Raw genomic sequence first — 11,448 nt, forward strand, 5'->3', positions numbered from 1 at the left:
TAAATGCAGCAGAACAAAGGAAGAAACACTAGCTGAGAAATAGGTTTTTAATTATTTTTAAATTGTTGGGTGCTTAGTTTGGGAGGGATATGGGGATGTAGTTGAGCTTTAGACTGAGTGTCTGTAACCATGCTACCTTCTAGAATAATTGTTTTATCTTCTCATCTGAAAGCAAAGGCTGAAAAGGGTGGGGTCTTGCTTTGGTGACATAGGGAGGCACGCCAGGTTCTAGTAGAGTTGGGATGTCCAGGCATTCCAGTTCTGTTGCTGAGGTTGTGCTCTTTCTGCACGTTTTGACAAACAGGGTTTCATTCACAGCAATTGAGCATAGCACAGCCTCTTCATGAAGAGATTTGTTGTTGGGAGGTTCCTGACTTCACTTTGTCTCTTAATTGAGAATGAATCAGGTACAGTTTCTGTGACAAGGTCAAACTGAGCAAGAGTGTGTCTAGTGGCAAAGGTGGGCTGAATGAGGGGTTTTTTTTATAGAGTTAGCCAGCTGTTCCTGTAAATATGAAAACTTGTTTTTCTTTTAGATGCTGTTTTGGAGTGCTTAATGGTTGATATACCATCAGTTTTTTGGAACAGATTGCATGTGACTCTTAGGTAATTAAGTTTCTCAGCAGGGAGATGTTTGCTGGGAAAGAAGTTATTGATTTATGCTAACTTCTATTTACTTTTTAAAAATTATGCCACTTGTATTTGATATTTTCAGTCCCCTACATAATGCTAAAATGAATGATGAAAGGTTGGACTGTTTATACAGCAGAAGTGAAGTGCTGGAGCCTAGGACTCTTGAGTTGAGTGCTACTTTGGTTTATCAGTGGCCTTTTTTTTGTTTTGTTTTGTTTTTGTTTTTTTTTTTTTCTTTTATCTGAACAAAATGGTACCTTAGAAGAAGTCATGAAAATGCTACACAGAAGAATAAAAAGTGTCAAGATGGAATCCCATAAAATCCTTGGTGGAATTAGTGGTTTGTGCCTTTATTCGGAAAAAAAAAAAGTTGTATAGATTTCCTCTTGATATTTTTCTCCTGTTTTCACAGGAGAAATATTAGTATCAAAGAATGACAACTGCTTCACCAAGTGGATGCATTGTGCAAGAGGTCATTATTTACAGCTGCCAGCTTTATTGAACACTTCCTTACATTTCATCCTTATTTGTAAGTTTCTGATTTATTGCAAAGTGATGAAAAGATACCAGCTATGGAAATAGCCTCCTCCAGGCAGTTTAGCAGGGCCCCGACCCAGGAGCTCTGTTAAGCTCAATTCTACCTCTGCCTGGCTTTGTGATCTTGAAAAAGTCAATACACATTGCTCAGTTCTGGAAGATGAACTGGACAAGCTGATGGAAAAGAGAATCTGTGTTAGTAGATGATAGCCTGAGGAAAACATTTTTAAAAAGAAAAAAAACCCAAGAAAAAACCTTTTGAAGTGAGGAGGTTGTGTAGGGGGATCTTTGGAGACCTCCAGGAAAGTGTTCTGCTGGAGGGTGTGTAAATCTTGGGGGCAGGAGAAGGAAAGCAAGGCAGGCTGAAGCCCCGTTCTTTGTGCCATCTTGTTAGGCGTGCTGAGCTGCGTCGGTTAACGGTGTGGCTTGTGGGTCACAACCTACTCTAAGGAGATATTCTTGGTAGTGTTAAAGTGGTGATAACAAATATTAGGGATGCTGAAAAATACAGGCTTATGGGAAGCTCTTTGCTTCCTAAACAGAGAAAATTTGTTTCATTTTTTGTTTTTAATGTTGTGGCTTTAACAGACCTTTCATCTCTTGCAGTCTTTGAGAGGTTGAAAAAACAACTTAGGTTTGATGTTTTGTGTGCCATCAACTGAAATTGGGGCCATCATGAATATAACCAAGGGTGGACTGGTGCTGTTTTCAGCTAATTCCAATTCATCATGCATGGAACTATCAAAGAGGATTGCTGAGTAAGTAAAATCTTGCGTGAGAGCTGAGGATCTTGGTGTTACTATGATGGGACTTGCTTTCCTGAAGACTGATTTCTCTACTTCAGCAAAGTTGGGTAGGAGAACTGCCATGGTTTATAAGAATACCTAGTGTACTGTATTGCACAGTATATTTCAGCAGATCAATAACAGAGAAAATAACTTGTGTTTAGATTGTTTGGTGGCGGGTTGTGCTTGGCTGCAGTATGCTGTAGAGAACGTGTGGGAAAAGTAATGTTTGGATAGTGTTAAATAATCATGGCAGATGTTTTCATCATTTTCTCATTCTCCTTGTGGCAGAGTTTTCTTAGAAGGCAAAGCTGCTGTTCACTGTGTGTTTTAAATGGGGATATTTGTTTAGCTGTAAATGCATGAACAGCTTCAGCAGAGCTTGTCTGACTGAAGTAAATTTTGGCCATGCTGCTGGGGCAGTATTAGGATGCATAACATTATCAGGAGTATTGCGTGTGATGGGTTCCTTCCTGAGGCTTGTGTACGCAAAGTTACTTACAGATAGGAGGAGAATAGAGGGTGCAAAGGAGCATTGTAAGGACTTGTGTGTAAGTGCAGAGCACACTTGACTGTCTCCTTTTTTGGTGGTGGGGGTCTGTGCAAATACTGAAGTGGAACAGATGTAGCAGGCATTAGTCTTGCATTATTCATCAAACAGAACTCGCTGGTATTCCCTGTTCACTCTACGTTGACATTTTTTTCTATAGAGAAGAATGATTTAAAAGTGGTCTTTTAAATGTTGTGCATGTTTATGTTGCCATGTATATACACATATATGGCAACATATCTATAATGTATGTATAAATATATATATTAGATTATAAATTGCTACGTAATTTAGTAATCAAGCATTATTTCTTTCTGCTGCTTGTTCTTCTGAGCTTGACTTGAAAATGAGTTCATATCAGCCTGCAGTGCAGCTTCTGGAAATTGTAGATGCTTTGTTAAGAGATTTCCACTTCAATTACTGGTTTTATAGTTTGAGGTTTTCTTCAGTGAAATGTAGCCTTTTCAGTAGCTATTGTGTTGTATGGGCTTTGCATTTGTTTTGCCCTTCATTTTCCTGTACTGACTCCTGGTTTTCTTTTTTCTGCTCCTGCAGGCGCTTAGGAGTTGAGATGGGGAAGGTTCAGGTTTATCAAGAGCCAAACAGAGGTGAGCATTTCATTGACAAAACTGGAAACTTACCTATGGTGTGTGGGTATCGGCTACCCTTTTCTTAGACTCTATTGAGTTTCACTATTGCAAGTACTAAATATTTATTTTCTTGGCAGAAACAAGAGTGCAGATTCAGGAGTCTGTGAGAGGAAAGGATGTATTTATCATCCAAACAGTTTCCAAGTGAGTAACTGTTTAAAGACAGTGTGCTAGCATTTTGACATGGGCTGTCCATAGGAATGCTTCTGTTAATTTTTATTCACATTTTATGTGTATGACACCGTATAATAAGCTTAGATTAACTAGATAGAGGCTTCTCTTTTTGGGGTTTTTTTGGTTGTTGTTTTTGTTGGGCTTTTTTAATTAAAAAAAAAGATTACTTCAGTATAAGCTAACCTCTGTTATTTTGCTTTTCAGTGAATATGTCAATGAAACTTTCTCCGGGTCTCTGCATTCTTTTGCTTATGTCATTCTCTTTAAATTCCTCCCTTTGAGCTCCCCTGTCTCCAGCACCATTACAAAGTTCTAAATGTAGAAGGAGCATTTCTTAGGCAATGTGTCCTGTGACAGAAAACAACTTTTTTTTTAATGTGAAAAAAACTTTACAAACACTATAGATGTTTTTTCTAATGGCGACAGAAATAGAAGGTCTCTTAGTTCATGATCAGTTCTCATCTAAAAAAAAATCTTTCAATCTTTTCATTTAGGGCAGGAAATAGATGGTAATTGTTAAATATTTAGCGCACTGTTGGCTTGAGCAGTAGAGGAATATGTTGTAAAGTCTGAAACTTATTTTTTTTTTTAAAAAAAAAAGCTTACCTATGTTGAAAAATATCTGTTTTGCACGTGATAGAAATAGATGTTGGAGATAAATTATGGAATACTTTGTTACAGCAACATGCTGTATTACTAAAAACCTAAAAATGGTGTAAGAAAATCTGCTGAATTGCCCAAACTAGCCAAGTGAAAGAAATAGTGACGTGTAATTCCAGTGAAGAATTAAAACGCTGGGTCCAGGGCATTTGGTGTCCTGAGGTGCACAGCGGGATTGTTGGTGCAGATCGCTCACTCACCATACTCTCTACTGCCCTGGAGTGGGTTTAGATGCTGTGTTGAGAACAGGATTTTTATGCATGAGATACAGAACTAGATGCTTCTCGTTCCAGAGACGTGAACACTACGATCATGGAACTCCTGATCATGGTGTACGCTTGTAAAACCTCCTGTGCCAAAAGCATTATTGGAGTGATTCCTTACTTCCCGTACAGCAAACAGTGCAAGATGAGGAAAAGGGGCTCCATTGTCTCTAAGCTACTGGCTTCAATGATGTGCAAAGCTGGTAAGAATGCAGGTTGTTATGAAATAATCAGGGCAGTGGGGGCTCCTGCTGTCAGCTTTCAGGTTTAAAGAGGTCTGTGCACAAATTGGGACTTGGTTTAAAAATAACTGCCAAATTTTTTGTGAGTCTAATACCCACATAGAAAAGAGAATTTAATCAGAAATATTTGCAAATTATGAGTTCATAAAAACATCAAACCTGTAACAGCCATTTTACATTGTGCTCTGCTGAGCTGGCAAAATGAGCCTGCTGGACTGCTGCTTTGGGCCGTGGCACCCATCCCTCATAATGCTGTTCTTTGCCTTTTTAACACTCTTCAGCAGTTGTGCTTTGTAATTTTTAGTCTGTTTTTTACCTGTTGGATGAATGCACTTCGTATTTGTCCTTCACATTTGAGATGATGTGGGAGAATGAGATGATTCATTTTCACAGCCTTAACACATTTTCTGCTCCTTTCCTTTTGCTCCTGTCCCTGGGAAAAATGGGCTGTTACAATGAACACAGTGCGATCTGGTTTCCTGTTTTGAGACAAGTGTTTTTGATTATTAGAATTTGGGCCCATTTTTCAGGAGTTTAGGACTCTCGTATTAGCTGCACCAGGGTCTTGCTACGTGGCATAGGACACATTTTTATTATTGCTTCCATTTTGTCGCGTGTCGAATGGAAAAGGATCTTAACCTGCCTCAGTGTGGCACTACTGAGTCAATTATGTGGCGTTCTGAGGTCCTTTTAAAAAGGACTGGGTAGAAATCTCAAATCGTGATAATGCTGGTGTACTTAGGAGGGACATAGTTAATATTCTATGTTCTTTCACAACATGTAGTATTCTTGTTCTAATGCAGCTTAGAGATTTTGTTCTGGACAAACTTAATTTAAACTTACTAGAGAAATAAAAAGCGTGTCTGTTCTCTCTTACTTTTCTTGATGTGTTTCTCCATCTGTCTTGTTGGTTTTTTTTTTTAAAGGACTAACTCATCTTATTACTATGGATTTACATCAGAAGGAAATACAGGGCTTCTTCAATATTCCAGTTGATAACTTGAGAGCATCTCCATTTTTACTACAGTACATCCAAGAAGAGGTGAGGAAGGCCTGCTATTACAGTTGCTTTTTTAAATTATTTTTGGTCATGTCTCAAGGCTTCTGAAACAAATTCTCATGAAAAGGCTAACTCTTGAAACAGCGTTTCAAAGGGGGAAAGATAATGTTGGAGCAAGGAGTGGTGTTGGGGCATTTGGTTCTCTTCCCCACAGGCTTAAGTTTTCCTTTCCTGAAGAGCTGGCATTTTCTTATCCATGCAGTGTTCTGTCTTAGATATAGTCCCCTAACTAGTATTAAAAAAAGAAGAGGATTTTCTTGCCCTTGGTATCCTCTTCCTTTCCTATTTCAAATTTCCTTGACATTTATAGGATGGGCTGCGTGTGTAGGTGTAATTTGTATCACATTATGAAAACACTTGGAAGTTAAGTTACAGACCATGAGAGCCTACTCTAAGAGTAAGAACAGATGACTTAGGGTGTGAAAAGTCTTCCCGTGCTGTTTGTTCAGCGTGTCTTGACTTGAGGAGCTTAACTTCTGATGTTCTGTGTGTCCATTTCTCCAACTTATTTTTATAAGTGCTTTGAGAAGTGCTACTGGTAGATTCATATAAACAAATTGTGCAAATGATAATTGTAGGTATAAGATGCATATTATGCTGCTGACTAATGATAATTTGTAATAAAGCAAGTGCGTTCTTCCTGGTGAAAGAAAAGGTGTAGCTCACTCTTACTTTTGAATCCAAGCTATTTCTTTTTATAGATATATGAGTGCCTTGATTTAAAAACAAATAAACACACCCCCAGAAAACCCCAAACCAGCACGATTTTGTTATGACAGTGTTAAAATCTGTTTGGAGAATCAGTTACCATTTGAATCTGTCGTTATAATTTCATTTGGTACTAGAGTCAGAGGGTGACAGAAAAAAACTCCAGGCTCTGGCTTTGCCCCAGTCATTCATCTTGTATACCAGGAGAGAGGTATTGCACATTATAAGCACTTCATAAGTTAAAAAAGAAAAAATGTGGGAAACCAAATATGCAGATAACATGGCAAGTTATGCCTTTACGTGTTGCTTGAAGGTATGGATTGCAGTTGATAAGATGATCATGTTCCTGGTTTAGTTTTGAAGCACATTTTCATACATGAGCTCTTAATGGTTTACAGAGAATTGTTGCATCTTTGAGTCTGGTACTGCTGTACAGTCTAACAGATGAATGTTTGTGGAGATCTGCTGAAGTATGTGTAGAAAGGTCTTAAAAGATCCTTTCAGTTTTTCATTTCTTCATTCCTCTGCTTGTCCATGAGGTGACTCGGTAAAACTAAGGTTGACTGAATGTGTCTGATCACATGGGATCTATAGTGGCAGGTGCCTTCACCAGCCAGGCCATATCAAGAATCTTTTCTTACCAATTTCATCCAGTGCTGCTCAGGAAGTATTTATCTCAAGTTCATGGTGGCAGCAGCTTGCTGTAAATCCTGCATTGTGAATGCCAAGGCATGAAAAACCTTTCAAGTGGGAGTTGTGATGGGGTGTGTGGAATAGCATGAAAGAGAGTCCAACTTGATAAGGCTGGAGGTCACTTAAAAAAGCATTTAACTGAAAGTAAAGAGGATGAGGTCTTGTAGGTGTTCCCTGTTGGGAGTGAAGAGAATTACTTGGTTTTCTGGGATGAAGACAGTCTAATCAGTGAAATTAATGTGATATAAAAATAATTGAGTGGTTTTCCTTTGTATGCTTAGCGAATGTTCAATACTTAGGGTTTTCTCTCTTTCCTGTGTGTACATGTTAATCTTAGAGTGACGTAGCTCTTGGCTAAAAGGAGTTGTTGATGTCTTACTAGCTTTTGGATGACATCTCTGGCTTTCTGACTTCATATTTAAAGAGCTGAGAACAAATTTGATAATTTGGCAGGAGAAAAAGGCAGTGATGTCTGAACAAGATCAAAGCCTTTATTATGTCAAGTGACAGGCCCTGCCTTGTCCGTACCTTCCATCACGTTAATCTTTACAGCCTGTTGTATAACTAAGAGTTTGTAAAGGACAGAACATGCTGAATTCCCAGTGTTATAGGTGGAGTTAGTAGCATTGCAGATTGTTAATACTGCCTGACACGTCCTCAGAAAAGCTCTTGTTTTTAGTTGGTTAGGACCATGCCCAAATTCAGAACTTGCTTTTTTTCTTTCCCCTGCCTATTTCAGGTAGAGTGCTTTTGCAAATACTCAGCAAATGTGGTTTGCATGTTTGAGGATAAGATTGTGGAAGAACTTACCTTGCTTGTGTTTGAAACAAATCAAGTGTTTCTGTGGTTTGGAACTGGTATTTAACATCTGACAGCAAGGTGATGAACTATATGTCGGGGTAGCATCCCCCCAAATTTGTGAAATTACGACTAACAGATCAACTTGCAGGTATTTAGTAAAGAGTCTTCTGTCGCTTAACACTGGGCTTCTGAGGATTGGATCTGCTCTGTAGGACTTTGCTTGATTTTGCAACTGAGAGTGGTGGCGCACTATTATTAACCGCAACTGATAGGAAGACAGGTTCTCTGTATGCTGCTCTGTGACAGACAGATTGTCCCTGGGCAGCACAGTGAAGAAGAATGCTGAGTTTGCAAGGAGGGGGTTAAGAGATTTTAGAAGGAACGTGGATTGCTCTGTTGGACTGGAAGGGTGAACGGTGGAATGCTTGAAATTATGGACAGTGAAAGACGAGTCTGATGTGGAGGGAAAGTGGGGACTAGGATAAGAAGTTTTGAGAGATGGGGACTAAAATGCTGGCTAAATGGAGAGAAGGGAGTCTGGATGAAAAGGCAGTATGAGAATGGGGCAAGGGCAGCAAACTTTGGAGTAGGCTGTGCTTGTGAAGACTGGCTGATGTACCCGTCAGACCTTGAAATGAACCCCAGACTCCTTGGCCTTACCACTTTGCTGCTGTTGGCATTTGCAGCAGCATCCTCTAGTGCTGATCTGAGTAGAAGACAGTTTGCAGCGATATTAGGCTTTGACCCCAGGTTCAGTGCAGCGAGTGTGGAATTTTTATCCCTTTTGATGGTCCATATAAAGAGTCAGTGTGATGTGATGAAGAGGTGTTAGGTTTTTTTTGTGTACTTTGAAAAGCAACCCTGAACCTAGGAAATAGATGGAATACCATGTTTTCAAGTGATTAAAGACTGCCATGTGCTTGCACAAGACAACTTCAGTTGAACAGGAAACTTTAATTTTGATAGTTTCCTGTTTCTTTTAACACTTGTCCATGTAGCCCTGGTGTTCTTCTAAAGCAGTTACTTTTGTGTAATCTGTAATATAATATGGTGTTTTCGAAGTAGAATTTAAGTTAAAATCTGAATTTTCATATTTCCTGTTTACTGAGCTGTGAACTCTGGTCATGTACCATGGATTCTTGAGGTTGCTTTCTTATATTAGGTAAAATATTCGATGCTTGAAATTCTTCTGGCAAAATAAACTTCTTTTGATTCTTATTGAGTTTCAATTTGTCTAAAGATATGAAGTGGACATTGCTATCTGTTATTTACTACAGATACCAGACTACAGGAATGCTGTAATTGTGGCCAAATCACCTGCGTCTGCAAAGAGGTGGGTAAAATCTGCTCTCTTGTGTTAGAGCAGGAAATCTCTGTCGTGATTTTGTTCTTAGCATCAAGTGAAGGACAAATATCCAGAAATTAGAAGATGCAGCCTTCAAATCCCTACCACTTCCATTTTGTCAGATATGTAGTTTTTACATCATTGCTATAGGAATAATAAATCCAAAGAGAGTAAAAAACAAACACAAGGATGAGGTATATCAGTACAGTGCTTAGGATAAAGAGGGTATTTAATCATATTATATTTGTGTGCATTGAGATTATAAATTTCCTGCTGTAAATGAAGAAAAATGTCTGGAAGTATAATGCCATTAATCCAAAGTAATTGCTTAACATGCTTATAACTTAGAACATGGTTGATCAGATCCTAAATACAGATGGCTTCCCATCTAGCATGGTGAAACAAGATTTGATATCTGAGATGATATTAAGAAGTCCTTGTTGGCTGACTGACTGTTCTTAATCCACATAGCATTTTGGTGGAGTGTACCTAAACTCTCTGGAATTACAGTGCTCTCAGAAGGTGGTGTTAAGAGTTGGATGATGGTTTGAGAGACTGTATTTACTGTGGTGACAAACCAGTAGTTTGTTGAAAAATTATTTAGGCTTTCATGCCAAGGAGTCGCGATATGTGTTGTAAGAAAGGGTTTTGTTATTTTATATAGCAAATGAGAAATACTTTAATTTGTAGAAGTATAGTGAGGGGAACAACTTTTATCATCTTTGTTTTCCAGCAGTACTTTTTATGTGATTTCTTTGGTTTTGACCAGTTATTTTACATTTGCTTGTCTCTTACTGTTCCTTTTACTTGGTATCGGTATTGCCTCTTGGGTGTAGGCAGGCATTTGTTGAAGCATTTTCGTGCTTGTCAAGTAATTGTGCATGCCAGCAAATAGTCTAGGCATACCTTTAACTGATGAGACAGATAAGTTGCATACGTAACCAATTAGTGTAGGAGAGGATCCCAGAGCTGTATTGTTTAGCCTCTTCATGTGCACATGTGAGCATTTAGGAGCAGTATTTGAGGAGGTACCTTGTATTTGGAAAAGGGTGTTTGAATGTTGCAGCCTAAGCAAGGAAAACACTTTTCAGATGAATGACTACTGGTGAAAGAGAGCCTTTGCTTGATGAAGTTCAGAATGTTTTTGTGGTTTCTGAGCTCACTGGAAAATGAGTGAATCATTTTACTGTTGCTTTGAACTTTACTCAGTTTAGTATTGCATTTTGAAGTAATTATTACGGTTTTGTTGATAGGATTGTGCCTTCTAAGTTTTATCTCTTAAATGTTTGGAATCATAATTTATCTGTAATTAACTACTTGAAAAAATATCCTAACTGTATGATAACCACAGGGCAGAAGATTCTTCATTTTTAATTAACTGAGCATCACGATGGACAAATTATTCTCTGGACTTTGAGTTGTTTGGATAGTGAAACGAGGCTTAAGTGTAAAGGAGGTGATTCAGGCCACAGGTCTTAGATGCTAATATTAGAATAAAGTGACTCACTCTGGACATGCCAGGCTCACTTTGACCGGGAGACTAGATGGCTGGCTTAGGCTAGATCCTGAACTCTTGGGGTGTACAAGATAAGGTAGGATGAATCTGCTAATTTTTACTTGCTTCCAGTATCTGGGATACAAGCACTGTCTGTGAAATTCCTGTTTTCCTGACTCTCTGCTTTCCCTGCTCCCCCAGCTAACCTTACACTTTTTCTTTACATAAATTTCTCATTTTAGTTGAAGAAATAATGCATGGTGAAGGAACTTTCTGTAAGCTTGTAAAAATCCAGGCTGTTTAATGTTGGAGTGTGGTTTGTCAGGGAAAAGGTTCATCTGGATTCTCTTCTCTGTAGGCTATCTAAGGTTATGTGTCAGAAGGTCAGGGATATTGGCTTTATTTAGTGTGGCTAAAATTAAATAGGTGAACACTTGTTTTCTGTTTAATGTGAATAGATTTTTTCCTATTAAATGTAGACATGCAGACTGGTCTTGATTACTGTTAGATGGGTCCTGCTAAAGCATGGGATCTGAAGAATGTTGAAGGCTGGGAAATTTTTTTTGACTGTTGGGAAAACCAGAAGGAAGTAATCAGGATTATGTGACTTGCAGGATTTGTCCTGTTGCTTCAAGGCCAGTGTAGATACTTTCAAGGTGATTCTGACTCTCACAAGCCTGGTGAAAACAAGATACTAAGGGGCAAGTGGTCTCTTCTGTGTTTTCCTAAAATTTTAGGATCATTCCATTTTTCCTCTGAAACATCAGAAATAAAATGGAAATAGATTAGGATTGTCCGTATGTGAATTATTTTAAATTTAATGTATTTCTATATATTTTTTTAACCCTTTCC

General features: G+C 38.5%; 1 protein-coding gene across 2 annotated transcripts in view; it reads left to right on the forward strand.

Annotated features, from left to right (window-relative positions):
- Positions 1 to 1,126: 1,126 nt before the first annotated feature.
- Positions 1,127 to 11,448, forward strand: part of PRPSAP2 (phosphoribosyl pyrophosphate synthetase-associated protein 2) — a 12,992-nt gene continuing 2,670 nt past the window's right edge. The window contains exons 1-8 of one of the 2 annotated variants that reach the window (XM_010081146.1): positions 1,127 to 1,162; positions 1,777 to 1,928; positions 3,061 to 3,113; positions 3,233 to 3,299; positions 4,283 to 4,455; positions 5,421 to 5,536; positions 9,034 to 9,089; positions 9,938 to 9,953. In XM_010081146.1, coding sequence (XP_010079448.1) covers positions 1,810 to 1,928; positions 3,061 to 3,113; positions 3,233 to 3,299; positions 4,283 to 4,455; positions 5,421 to 5,536; positions 9,034 to 9,089; positions 9,938 to 9,953 — 600 coding nt within the window. In that variant the 5' untranslated portion in view covers positions 1,127 to 1,162; positions 1,777 to 1,809. Of the gene's footprint in view, positions 1,163 to 1,776; positions 1,929 to 3,060; positions 3,114 to 3,232; positions 3,300 to 4,282; positions 4,456 to 5,420; positions 5,537 to 9,033; positions 9,090 to 9,937; positions 9,954 to 11,448 lie in introns of those variants that run through there. The other variant, XM_010081147.1, reaches the window with a different exon arrangement.

This window comes from Pterocles gutturalis, unplaced genomic scaffold, assembly GCF_000699245.1.
Source record: "Pterocles gutturalis isolate BGI_N339 unplaced genomic scaffold, ASM69924v1 scaffold8314, whole genome shotgun sequence".
In the NCBI taxonomy this organism is placed as follows: Eukaryota; Metazoa; Chordata; class Aves; order Pterocliformes; family Pteroclidae; genus Pterocles; species Pterocles gutturalis.